The sequence below is a fragment of the Rhodnius prolixus genome, unplaced genomic scaffold (genome assembly GCF_049639745.1).
Source record: "Rhodnius prolixus isolate KJV_2025 unplaced genomic scaffold, Rpr scaffold_6, whole genome shotgun sequence".
In the NCBI taxonomy this organism is placed as follows: domain Eukaryota; kingdom Metazoa; phylum Arthropoda; class Insecta; order Hemiptera; family Reduviidae; genus Rhodnius; species Rhodnius prolixus.
The window spans coordinates 37,060,627-37,075,305 of NW_027411634.1; the positions used below are offsets into that span (position 1 = coordinate 37,060,627).

General features: G+C 30.5%; 1 protein-coding gene across 4 annotated transcripts in view; it reads left to right on the plus strand.

Moving 5' to 3' along the window:
• Positions 1 to 14,679, plus strand: part of LOC141461046 (uncharacterized) — a 40,613-nt gene that overhangs the window by 2,783 nt on the left and 23,151 nt on the right. For all 4 annotated transcript variants that reach the window (XM_074141688.1, XM_074141689.1, XM_074141686.1 and 1 more), the window contains exon 2: positions 11,414 to 11,535. In XM_074141688.1, coding sequence (XP_073997789.1) covers positions 11,414 to 11,535 — 122 coding nt within the window. The remainder of the gene's footprint in view (positions 1 to 11,413; positions 11,536 to 14,679) is intronic.

Genomic DNA, 14,679 nt, shown 5'->3' on the forward strand with positions numbered 1-14,679 from the left:
TTCTTTTTTATAATTTGGGTTCGTATATGTTTTTCTTACTGCTAAATATGAACATTTATTATTTTGGATATTTTTCATTGTAGTTTTTTATTATTATTTTTAGATAGAGACTTTTGGTAAATCATTATAAATTTAATACCTATGTAAAATCGATTTTTAGTTTTTAATTTATTTCTTCGAATGTTTCTACCTTACATGGCTTGTAGTCAGATTTTTAAAAGTAACATTAGTAAATTCAATATAAGCCAAAAATAATTCTACAAAGCAGTTCAATCTTTTAGAATTAAAAAAAATAAATAAATAAAAGCGTTCATACAATCGAAATTATTAAATATATTCAAGATAAATAAAATTCTCTCTTGAAATAAAATAGATTAGCAAGACGATTTTTCATGATTTTATATTAAATTTTGATTAACCTTCTCTTAAGAAGAAAAATAATATGAGGAATTGCGAATTATCAAATTTTTAAAATTTTAATTTTCATCGAAAAGGACTTGTTTTTGAGGTCGCTTAAGTGAAGTGAGGAAAATGTTTTAAGACAATCTTTAGATTTGTACTATCACTAAAATTCTTTTGCGAGGGTTAAACTCACTAGGTCGGATGTCTAAACTTCTCTTTTCCATTTCCTTCGTGATTTCACATAGAGGTAGGCAGGGGCTAGTTTTATAAATTGGGAAAGCTTGTGAAAGCTTTTACTTAAGTTTGGGCCGAAGTAAGGGGGCCTCCAGGACGTTAGGTACTTACTGGGCGATCCCTAAGTTATATAGATTTAGCGGGTGCTCCGCTGAAAAGGTAAAAACAAAATAATCGCTTAACCTGTCTGATGTACAAATTCACAGATAGGTTAATGAAACTAGCACCAAGTCAATTGTATCAATGATATTTAATGATGGAACGATTTTTGTATACATTTATACTATCATTTTAATTAATCGCCAGAAAAATATAAACAAATAGTTTTTGGAGGATCAGGAATGTTAAGTTCGAATTCGGGGGCTATCTGTTGAATCAGAGGGCAACTAAACATTCCAATCCTCTTTATCGTAGTGAGAATCAATACCACCTCTACCATCCGAACATTTATAAGAATCAATACTACCTCTACCATCCGAACATTTATTTGAAATATACTAATTGTTTGCAGTAAATTTAACATTTTGACTATTGAATTACAGAAAGTCATATGAGTGTTCTCGTTAGATTTTTGTAAAATGGACTGCACAATGCAAGAAGATGTTAGCAATATTGACAGATTTCTTGTTGATACTAGTTGAGCGAATCAGATGAAAAAGAGATGTTGATGTAATACTTATATTTATCATCTGTTCTATACTTTATTAATAGCCGAAAAAAAAAATTAAAGCCGTATTAACCATTTCTTACTCAGGGACGTCTAGAAATTCCCAGATCTATCTAAACGCTCTATTTCCAAAAGGAAGGTCATTTTACTATTAAAATAAATAATAAAACTTCTGCCCCTAGACGTAAGCGACATCAAGTGCTTTTATTTTAATATTAAGAGGGGAAGCTACCTATTGCAAATATATATATATAAAGGTATAAAGATGGTTGTATCACCTTTGTGGCCCACTAACATAAATAAAAAGAATATATCACTCTGCCAAAAAGTCGCATCTTGTAAAAGATTTAACCAAGAAAATGTCTACAAACCAAGAATGACATTTTCAACTAGTTCAAGAATTCTGTAGTATTATCCTATTTCCCATTATGTCTAAAAGTACTTGCACCATCCAGGAACATTATCATTTTTAATGTTATAATTGTAATTTATATACTTTCATTTCCAAAAAAATACATTTTCAATAGTTAGGAGGTAAGAACTAATAACAATGAATTAAGTCAACTAAAGGAAGCGAGAAAATATTGCTAATATAAAAATTAGGAAAGGAAGCTGTTCTAATTTGAGTACGATTTGCTAGTAATAATGATCTCTCCCCGCCAAAAAGTTCTGGAATCTGATCCATCCAATGAATAAAAGTGACGAACCGATGAAGACTTTTTAATAGGGAACTTTTTAAGTAATAGGGAAATGCATGGTTGGGTAAGCTTCTGATTAAAATAAATAAAGTTTCTCGAAAAAAAAACTCAAAAAGAGAGGAAAATCCTAAAAATGAAGAAAGAAAAACGAAAATATTTACGACTTATTACAAGGGTGTAATTGTTATGAACGTCACCGTCATTAGTTTAACAAAAGTTTTACTATGATTTACTAAGCAAATAAAATTCAGCTATTTATAGAGAGAAAAAAAATCATGAAACTAGGGTTCAGACATTAAAAACATTAAGAAGAGGTATTAAGAAATAAGTTATAATAAGAAAAATTAGTTGGTAATGTTTGTTTCGTGTGTTTGTGAACGTTATGTAAAAAATTATAAGAATCTGCTATTGTACAGATTTACTTACGAGATGTACTGCACCGCATCCAAATTGATCTATTGCGCCCCTAATTTCAACGTCTGGTAACTACCCTGGCTTTCTAATGAAGCTCCAAGAAGGAAGGTGAGCCAGCTCAAGCATATCCTGGTGCCAAAGCCCCCTTCCCTTCCAAGAATGATATATCATCTTCCCCAAATATTTCATGCATTCTAGGAAAACCATTGGGACTTCGAATAGCATAAAGATTCATTACCTTCCTCATTATAGAGGAGAGGTATTCTTACTCCGTTCGTGCGAACACTAGGCAAGGGAGCCTACCCACTCTGTCTTGTAGCTCGCTCTCCAGCACCATCAGATTCCTTTTTGTTCAGTTCCGTAGAAATAATGGTGTCAAGTTTCACGAAAAACCTATTAGTAATGTACAAAGACATATTTCATTTATTTTGTTCTCGGACAAAAGCCAGTCATCTTAAAATTGTATGAAATTTATCTTCGGTTACTGGTAATCGTGGAGAGTTCGTGGAATTAATTATCTGATAGATTGAGTCTGCTAAAAATTGTCAGGATTGTCTGTGTCTGTGCCGTCTTGATTGATGATGTTTTTTCAGTATTGGGAATGTTTCAAACTTACTTTTTATAGTTTACATCGACTGAACTGGTTTTGAGGTCATTGAGTTAGGAAAAAATAATCAAATAAAGCAACTTGTTTTTGTTATGTAGCGCTTTGAGAATTATATGTATAATCCTTGTATATTAAATTAAGTCATGCGTTTGTTCTCTTCAAAGGTTTGCCTATAATTTTTCGTACTATTGTACTGACGAATCCGTAGCGAATGAATGATAGTAAAAAAGGTGTAGAATATCCGTCCATCGTAGCCACATTATTTGGTTAATTATCACAGTTACTTGTCTGCAGTTTTTTCCGGAGTAAGTCTCTCGATTTCCTTTGTTCCTTCTGAGACAAAGACTTGTCGTTTTTGTTTGAATTCTATTCACACAAATTGATTTTAAGGAGGAGTTCCGACATGAAACTCTACCTTTTGTTCCTGAAGTTCTTTCTTGAAGTTTAAATTTATTTTAAAAAAATCGAACTTAAAAAAAACTCGATTTTTAGCTATGTAAAATTATTAAATTTTTTTCCGCAAAGAAAGGATGCTTTAGATTAAAACAAGTGGTAGTCGGATGAAGCTAAGTATTGACTAAAGGTTGGATTAAAATAAATTCAAATCTTCCATTCAAATTTCAGTCTAAAAGAAGATTTATAGCCAAGAAATATCTTGCTGAAAAACAAGCCTTTTTTTGCGATTGATTAAAAGCGTAAAACACTAGGCTCTTCTTTAAGAACATTGTATCCATTTGTTTAAAGGAATAGCAACCTCTTTGAATTAATTTTTTCTTTTGCCTCAAACTGAGATTACAATTCCAATCCTGTTTCAAAACTTCACAGTTAATCTACTTGTCATCGTTCGCCTGTGAAGACTTGAGAAGTTGGCGATTGTCCATCATTCGTTTGGCTTGCATTGAGGTGTAAGTTCATGCTACTTTATCCTATAACTATTTTTCATTGGTTTGGAGATACCTGCCAACCTGTCTTTAGCTCAAGAGTTTTGGGGTAAATATGTGACTCTTGAGATTGGATGTTTTGCTCGACTATTTACGTGAATGTTCATCATCTGCATATGATGGCTGGATACGGCTTTTTTCTAAACGTATTTTTTTTTTTTTCTTTCAGTAGGACGGAAAATTACCTAGTAAGTATAACTTGACTCAGAGTCATGATTTACCAAAAAGGTTCACAATAATTGTTCTATTTGAAGGCACCATAATAATTGCAGAATTTTTTTGCAAGTCTAAAGAATAATAATATCTTGATTTTGAAAAATAAAATCACTTCCAGTGAATATGAATTTTAATCTGCAGAAATTAGCGGAGTCTGTCTTTCAACATTTAATATAAAAATAAAAGTCTGCAATATCATCTGTAAAAATATTTTTATGGGAAGATAAATCATCTTAAATGGCCTTGTATACTCTTGCTGAAAAGCAATTATTAACCTTTTTTTTTTTTAATGTTAACACTAACTTAATGTTCATTTTCTTATTCTAGAAATGTTAAAAAATTCCAGCCTCGAATTTATCTTGAGCCTAGCATTCCAAGCATCTCGGTTGTCTGCTTTAAGGAATGCACACTTCCCCCAAGTGTTATTTCTCTATTTCCAGTTGGAGAAATTTTATTACATCTTAGCAAGTATTTAGAGAGTATGTCATTTTAAAAAGGGGAGTTTTTTTAGATCGAATAAATCTGATGAAAAATCTAGGACGATATTCTGTTACAGAAATTTACGAAAAGAAATTTTTTAGAAACCAACATATATCAGCGAAAAAAAATAGAAACTACAAAATTTATTAAAGGGCATTTCCACTCAATCGATTATTTCAAATTTAAAATTTGACCTTCATACTGAATTCCTTTGTTGATTATAAAGATAATGTGGCCTCACATTTCACTCAAATGGCTTAGAAGAAAGATTGACACCAGAACTTCCTCTCCTGGTAAAATGTAAGAAAAAATGAAGATCAACCGAACATTTGTGAAGATCTTTTGTGATCAACCGAAGATAATAGCTAAGGGGAACTTCTACGTTAATACATAATGAATAAATATTGTGGTTTTGAAGTGCAATATTTTCGAACAAATTCAAAGATTCAAGCAAGAAAATTTCGTTATGTAAAATAACTAAGTTAATGTGTAGCACACAGATTTTTTTTTTCACGAAAACTGCCCCATCGAAGTACTTTAAACTTGCATTACACATTGACTTTACACGTACGACTGCATACTGTAAAATTAATGATAAACATAATTTTCATGCTGACACCAAGTGAATGTTATTGACTCGTCTAGAATGTCTCATATTGGACTTTTGCCAATAAAGTTTCACGTCATTTTTGCAAAAGTAATTTTACTTGTCATAAAAAAACCAGGAAGTATCATCAGCAAGAGTTTGTACCAGTGGCGAGCCTTGTTAATGATAAATAAAAAAATTAATCTTAAGTATAGCACTTAGTAAAAATATGTTTTTAGTTTTCCAATACTGATGGCAGAATAAAAGTTGGAATATTTATTGATAGGCAAGATTTCTCGATTGAATTTTTTGTGTATATTCATGTATAAATTTTTATCTCCAATATTGTAGTGATACTAGTTGGCAAGTGCGGCCTGATTATTCATAGGTTCTGGACAAAAATAGTCCTGTTAGATCAGATATTGGTCAGATGCCTAATTTTTGGGGTAAGCCTGTTTTTACTCTCTCATGTTTTGGCTTCTTTTGTTCTGTATAATATTGATTCTTGCCATTCGTAAGAAAAATATTTCTTTATAGTTTTTTCATTTTGAGAAATTGGCTTAATTGAAAATGCAAATTTGCAAATGCCATAGGGTTAGAAAAAAGAATTGCTTAATTCTTCTGAGGAAGGAGCTGGGGATACATTTTCTTCTAAGATCGTGTTTCGAGCAAAGTTTGAATGTAGTTCTTATATGACACAACAAATAAGGATAGAATGAACTGCCAAAATTTCTAATTCGATTTATGTCAATGTAGTGAATCAGCTGATTTAGTACATAATGATTAAGTGAAAAGTAAATATGTTGCACAATTTTGTATTCAATTCTTTTCTTATAAAAAAGTCACAAAGAAAACATTATGCAGTGATTAGGCATAGAATTAAGGCATCACGGTAGCTGAGCGGTTAATGATCAGGCCTTACAATTGAGGGTTCGATTCCCAATCCAGGCCTTGGATTTTATTTAATGGATTATATGAGAAATTTATAGTATATTTGAATTTATGTTTGATAGTCGCCTCAATCTATAACACATAGTATGTTAGTTGTAGTAAAGACCGTCTGAAAAAATAGGTATTAATTCATTATATATGTTTTACTCTCAATTATGTATTAAAATATTTCCTATTCATCACTTGGACTTGAACTGTCTTGTAATCAAAACATTAAATTCTGTCACAAAGAAAATACCGTACCATAATCATAAAATCTTTAGAAATTTGTCAGATTTAAAATACATTTACCAACGAATCTGATAGAATAATGTTGGAAGATGAATGAGAGTTCGAAATAGGACAGTATTTAGATACCGAAACATACCATGATAAATTAAATTGGCAATATTGTCATTTCTTATTCAGTGAGCTAGCTAAATAGTGTTGATAATTAAATTTAAAAATTGTTTAAATAAAGAGTAGATCTTTAATGTAGATGTTAAAAGAACTAATAATAACAGAGAACGTTGGCATCTTTTTGTCTATTTTTAATAATTTTATTTCTCTATTTCTTCATTTTTAGATTTGAAAAAGTAAGAAGGAAATCTGTGTGTATAAAAATGGTGGCAATAAACTTAGACTATTTCAACAAAGTTAAAGTAAGAACAGAGAGTTGATCGTCCTGTCGGCAGCTCTCCTAGTGTAGAACGGACTCTTGCAGTTCCTAGTTTTGTTACATGCTTGTTAAGTATGCCAATTTTAGTTTTGATTCTATTTTGGGATGTTCGTCGGAATTACAAACCTTCTAATTGTTACGTCAAATGTAACAAATGGCGCAACTGCTACCAGTCGGTATGTCGCCTTTCTTCTCAAGTTTATTTTAATAATTATTTACTGTGATCTGCTTAGCTAGCTCATTCTTGGAAAGGTTAGTTTGTTTAAGTGGCAAAAATAAATGAAAAATACTAAAGAATTATTGTTGAAATAATTTCATGTAATGATTATACGGAATTTTTGAAGTGATGACTTTTAACGATAAATCAGTTCTTTGCACCGTTTCCATCTAAGGAAGAAGGAAGTGATAAGTTATGGTTTTCAAAGCAAGAAGTTAGCACACACAAATAAAAAAAATGCTTTGGAATGAAAATATACATTATTCTTGAAGATTGTCATTTTACTGTAAGAGTGCTATTACTTTTATTTATTTTTTAAAACTGTAAACCTTAATGTCTATTTACAGTTCTTGTTTTCCGCGATGAAATATTAAATAACTAAAAATTTTATAATAAATCTCTTAGAAATAGAAAAAAAAACAGGCTTTCTTATACGTATGAAATTAACAATAAAATTAAATATACAATTGTCTATACGCAATTCTCTTTTTATATTTTTATTTATTTATTTTTAAACTAATTGTTTTCCAAGTAAGTAAGATAATATCTGATTTATAAAATAATAAAACTAGATAAAAGATTAGGGTAGCATATCTCTGCGAGGTGAACAGTTTGCGAGAACAGCTCGCTTGCCTCCCAGCTGTTCACAACTGGCATATTTATAAAATGGCAATCGTGAGCCAAGAAGAGATTGCGTCTAGGCGCAATGTTATTACTAGAGCATTAGAGGCCGAGAAGAGAAAACGAATGAAGAAAACACTAAAATAAAGCGTAGTGTTGTTCTAATAAACATCCTTGTTATTAACTCTACTAAACGAATTTCTTCCGCATTATTTTCGTCACAAAATATATTCTTAAGATTGTTACAACGAAATTGCTCATTTACTTATTATTCATTTTTTTTTTTCTTGTCATTTCATATTCTTTATTAATTTTTTGACTTTTACAGTGTAGATATTGAGAAATGGAAATAAGTACATTCTAATTGTAAGAAATGTTTTAATGGACAAAATGTTTACTAATTAATTATTAAAACACGACCCTTTTGATGGCATATTTTGTTTTTAACTAATCTAGGAAAAAGATGTTCAATCTTGCAAAAATTTACAGGTAAATACTTTATACAATAAAAATCATTTTCATGGTATTAATACCGAAGTTGTTTACGAGTACAATCTGCCTTTACGTCAAAAAAATTTCGGGATATGAGACTTCATTTTGAATAAGTTTATACTTTTCCTTACCTTCAGTTTGTTTCTCTTTTATAATAACGCAATTCGGGACGACCAACAATCCTTTCTTAAGGATTTCTGGGCACCCCTCACTGTGGCTTTCATATCCTGTCGATCACAGTCTGCTATGTAATAGCTTTAGTAATTTTATGCTCTTGGAACTATTCCAAAGCATTTGTTTTTCTTCTCCAGAGTTTTGTTATGCTTAAGTCGGCAATTGTCCGAGGTCTTACATCTCAAACTCTCGATTGCAAGCAATCATAAGCCTTCTCGTTTTGTGCTGCCACAACAAATAAAGAAAGCTCCTTTAGAGAATTTTACTGGGCAAATCGTGCCTTGTAAATTGTCAAAAGCCCAAATATTACCGTAAGGGAACTCTGCCTCCTTTAGTCAATGTGTGAAAGCTGGGAGGTACGCCAGTTGCCTTGATCCAATCAACCCAAAATCTTCTAGGGATGTGGTGAAACGGGCATTTCAAAACCGCCCCGAAGCCTTTCATCGGGTCAGATTGAGAGGAATCGCCCAGTAATACCGCTCTTAAGGCCCACTTGGTAGCAACCATTCCAAACTGAAAACTTATCTAAAACTTGTCACTGCTACTTCTTTATGATACCACTAATCTTTGGAAATATTAAGAGATACTGGTGTATGGATTTAGTGACAAAAATGTAAATTTCTCTTTTGCGTCTTTTGCCAAAGCTTGTTGATTTGTACGGATGCTTAAAATAATCTTGAAGATTCACTTTATTATATTTATATCCGTATCAGATATTTAAAAAACTCATTTGGCACTTAACGGTAAAAAATTACCGTTTGTTTATTTCCCTTTCTAAATGTAGCAGTATTACAAGATTTATTAATAAAGTTGAACATCTGGCTGTTGTAGACTGTTTTTTTTTTTCAAACAGTTTTTGTTAATAAACGAAAACAATCAATTATTAGAAGAAATGTTCATTTTTGGTTATAAATTCACAAAACAATGACTGATAGTCCGTTAATCTTAGAATTGTGGTTAATGTCTATGTTTACATCGAAAACGATAAAAATCGTAACAATCTGTTTAAAAAAAGAAAACGCCTTGACCCGTCTAAAAGTGAAGTACTGCAAACTGACGCCAGTACTGTTTGATGTTTTTATTTTTGGTTGTTTATGTTTTTTACTTTAACATTAACTTTTCAAGTTGTATTATTCAAACACTAACTTCTATTGAAAACGTTTCCGTACAATTTGATTAAGGAACTTCAGTGTGAGAAGTGGGTAGATTTAATTCTAAGAAGGATTTATTACATCTCATAAGAATTCAATGAATCGCTGGAATTTTCAAGTTTCGAAGGAAATTTTGCATTAAGATTTGAGAGTTTTTCGTTTATAGATTCTGCTTTTTTTTTTCCTAATCTTCATTTTCTTCAAAAACATTTTAAACATTGTAGAAGCCTCGTAACTTTCTCCATTCTGAAGGCTCTTTGTGACCTGAATAATTTGATAGCCTACTTCACTGTTTTTTAATCACATACATTTTTTATCATATTTTCTATATGATATGTCCTCAATAACTAATTCCCGTAGTTGTCACAATTCCCCTTTGTCTAAGCTCTTCGACAAAAAATTTTATGTACTTTTGTAACTTTCCGTCCACGACACTTGGTTTCGTAGTTGGACGTTAAAGCCTGAAATAAATGGTATTACTTTACTTATGGCGTCGTGGCTAATGTCAAGGAGAAAAATTGATCATGAATATTCTTAAAAAAAAAATAATCGTGAGTTGTAAGACTGTTTTATTGGCCTTTTCGATTAATCTCCCACTGGACATAGGCCAAACACCAGACTGGGGTTCCTTTGCGAAGGTTAATCTACTATTTTCATCCATAGCAAACATTTCAATCGACCCTCACCAATACTTACATATTTTAATATCAATAACAATTTCGTTTGTTGTTATCAGTAGTATTAAATAAATTTGTAAGTAAATATCCATTCCTTTCATTCCAGTTTAATTTTAGTTTCAAGGAATATTTTAGACTAAAAATAGTTGTGGGTTTCCCATCTTTGTAAGGGATACTGTTCTCGGTATCTAATGTCAGTTTTAAGGGATGGCCGTGGGCCAAAGTCATGTTTGTTCATAGGCATTATTTCTTCTTACATTCTTAAAATATTTTTACCAATGGTAGTACCCTGCGTACATTATTTTCTTCAACATTGCAATAATGAACAAGAGTTAAGGCCAGCCATGCTTTCAGTATATTATGTGCGCCTATGTTTTTGATGATAATTGTTTAAAAAAATTGATTTCTCTCACCACTTTTCCTAAACGTAATTTACATAAATATATTTTCTTGAAATAAAATAATGTGTCCATTTAAAAGGTCACAAACGTTTTAAAGGGTAAATGTAACAATTCAAAGTAAGTGATGTATATCAGTGCTATGAGCAATCGCAAAAATGGAAAAATGGATTTAGTAAACAGGCACTGCCAATTGATCATTTTATCTAAATGTATTTTCTAGTTTTATTATAGTGTCGAGGCTAAGCTGATTTTACCTAAATTACCTAGTATTGACATCGAGTCGAAATATCAATTTTCGGTGTTAACATCTAGTCTAAAGTCAACTTTCCACAGTTTCAAAGTAATAACAATGTTTCTGTGACAATGCATTAATTTGACAAATTAATTGTAATTATAATAAATTCTATAATTAAATTGGAATATAATTCTCACTAAACGAAGAGCTTGATGTTTATATCTATTATTTTATTAGTAACATTTCCTTTATTTATAGTTTAATTTTAAACATTGATAGGATCAAAAATAAGCAGAAGTTGACACAAATCCAACTTTGGGGAATATTATATTTAGAACTGACTCCAGTGAAAGATCTTTCCAGACATTTTTTTAATAGAACACACTTCACGCTACGTTAAGCTTGATTAAATGTTTACCGGCAGTTAACAGACTCGTCTTTTTGAATGAATCTATTTATTTATGAATGAATGCTCTCATCAAAAAGGGAATATTAAAATAGATTAAAGAAAGAAAATGGGCGCATAAGTTATTTTTCTGAAAATGTTCTATTCTAAATTATTTTAACTTTTCGTATTTTTATGTGTTCCAGGACTGATTCAATAATGAATACTGTAGACTTGGATAGCAGATCGTTAATTCCAGTGCATGAACTTTATGAACAAATAACCAAACTACAACAGGAGATTATGGTCAAAGCTTCTGGAATAGAACGTAAGCTGTAGTATTTCATTTTATTACTTTCTCTTAATTCTCTAATAATAAGTAAGTATTAAGTTTGTGGTAATTTTTAAAACTGAGCTTCCTCTGGAAATATGTTATATTTTTGAGTACTCTTCAGTTTCAAACAATTTTTTTTAGTGTAATATCTGTATTTTGGTGTCCATGTTGGTTGATATTTAATGCAGAATACCTCCCAAACTATTTTTTTATGCTTTATTATTAGTATTCTGTTTTGGGTGGTTCTAACTCAGATAGTAAGACAATAAGGTTTAAGTCCAAATCTGCTTACTACTGATTGGATTTCTCTGTTTTGCGCATATTTCTCGAAAAGTTTTCGAACACTTATATTTAAAATATTTTTTATTAAATAGCACATTCTTAGAAAAGTACAGTAAAAAGCAAGCTTATTCAACCATAATTTCTGCATTAATACCATGGTTGAGGTATTAACTATCTGATTTCAAATTTATTATTTAAAAACTTTTGTCCAAAAAATCTTTATTTTGGTCTTTGGAAAGGTAAGAGAGAAATAATAGTTTGATTGCCGTACAAATTCACGGATTCGGTCAAAGGATGCTTCTTAAAAGCGTTAATCACAAATTATAAATCTTAGCCACATTTTTGAAACTACAGTCGTTACTGCCTAATATATGTAATATTGTAGAAAAACTCCCCGTAAATGTATTGCAATCTTACAGATTTTGAATGCGTGATTGAATGCGAGACGAAAAAATGTCAATTTTTTTATTTAATGTACGTTAAATTTGAAGTATTATTGAGGTACCTGCAGAGGAGCCGACCATAATTCTTTAATCGATCTTATTTTTATGGAATTGGATTTTAACTGAATCGGTATTTTCTTTTTAAGGATATCTTACTTTACGTTCTATATTTTTTTGAAAACTTCAATTAATCATTAGTCAGTACACGCATAAATGCCCAGGGGCGTATTCTCCATTACTCTATGAAAGCAAAGGTGCAGTACATGTCACTGGATTATTTTTGTTTTATTAATTTTGGATGAAATTATAAAGTATTCATTTTGCTGTCAGAATTCATTGCGCGACGTTCGATGGGAATTATTAATTTAATCAGAGTCTAATAATAATAAAAACGCTCATTTTGCTATTGAATACTCAAGAATTATGATGACTCAACTAGTCAGGCTCCGACCAACAAACAAATGCCCTGTAAAAGCTTTGTAAAATAGTCTGAATGCATGCTATTTGAAATCCGCATATGTAACAAGTTTATAAGTACGGCTATAGTTGAGCTAAAACAACACAATTTGAGTTAATTTTTTGAACATCGGAAGTACAACTGTTAGAGCACACCCAATGCATGTATGTAGGCCTAGCATTTTCTTTCAGAATTTATTTTGGTAAAGCTTAAAGTGGTTCTAGAGAGTTTGGTAGTGTCGTTTCTATTATAAGTGGTTACAGTGGTTTATTAGTATTACTATGAAATACGGAGAGCTATCAAAATTTAACAAAAAATCGAAATTTAAAGAAAAAGTTAGGATCAGGGTATGGTATAAGATATTGTTTTGTGTGCGGTCACAACAGATTTTAATTACATTTTCAAGGGTCGGGAATACAGCATTCGACTAAAGGCATCTTTAATAATGCGTAACTAAATACAAAAAATAAATTCTTCATTTTTTCAATTATATTTTGTAAATAAGTTGGCAAACATATAAATTATTTTTAATAAAAACAAGCATATTGCGCTGTTATTTTCTTGCACGGAACAACACATTGTATACGATTTCTTTAAATAAAAGTACAAATACTATTTTTGGCAACTACTAATGCTACTATTTATCTCTTTTATTAAGAGTTTTTGCAACATCTCATAATAATTAAAATTAGAGAAAAGAATAACTGAGAAATACTGCTTTAATTTTGGCAAACATTTCATATTTTGATATTTATAAAAAAAAATTATAATAAAAAAAATACTAAAAACAGTATGCTAAAGATTTGCTCATCGCTTGGCTCATTTAAATTAACGTCAAATCGTAGGGGAAAAAACCTGTCTTCTGTTATTTTAGAGTACTTGGAAGTATATTTATATTTATTCCGCTTTGTTGTTTCGTAATATTACAATGAATTTGAATCCAGACTAATTACGATAACGTATATTCAAAATATACAGTCAACAATGGATGCCAGGCCACCTTATCAGGTTACCGAGTCACGTAATCATCTGTACCGAATTAATGTGCAACTTTAACCTGTTATTTCTCTGCAATCGTACTTAATTAGTATTTTTAAATATTAAATGGGAGAAATGATTCCAAATGATATTATGCTTTATTATTTAAATAATAGTGTGCAGACCTTTACAAGAGCAGTCTGAGAGTTGTAAAAGACGATTACAGTTAAGGTTTACCTACGTCTATCATTTACTCGAGTTTAAGTACGTTATTCATTTCATATCAAAATTTCAGTAAATGAAAACCTTTTTTTTAACTGGAATGCAATTTATTTAAATGTTAATTGGGATAAGGTAGAGAATAAATAATAATGGAGTCAAATCTTATGAGAGTTGTCATTTGACATTTAAAAATGATATTGTTAATAGATGTTTATGTTTTCGCATGTTTTATTTTTTGTACAGTTTTTACACTCATTAAATATAAATGTTTTCTTGTGACAGTTTGTCAACATTTAGTTGGCAAATAGTTCAAAACTAGTTCATAGGTCAATTAGCAAATATAAATATAGATAGGACCGACTATTGTCTTTAAAATTGTTATTACTTTTAAACTTTTGGCAAGAGTTATATCGTACATTGAATGCTTCGTATTAATGGCTTAGGTATCATTATGACGTTTGTGTTCTTCTTTACATGTGTAACGCAACAGTCTATCCAAGTATACAACAGAATTTCTCTAAAAGAAATAGAGATAAAATTTAATAAAAATTTCTAATTTCTAAAATGATTATATATATGCTCTCTAAAGGTACCCTCATTCATTTTTATCATTGACAAAAAGATGAGGTTTGAGGGAGATGATGGCAATTATGTTGGAAGCGTACATTTAAATATTTTATTGAATTTGTTACATTTAAGCATCGAGAACTAATATAAATCAATTAAATTCATTTATCTGTCCTCGGTCAACTCTTA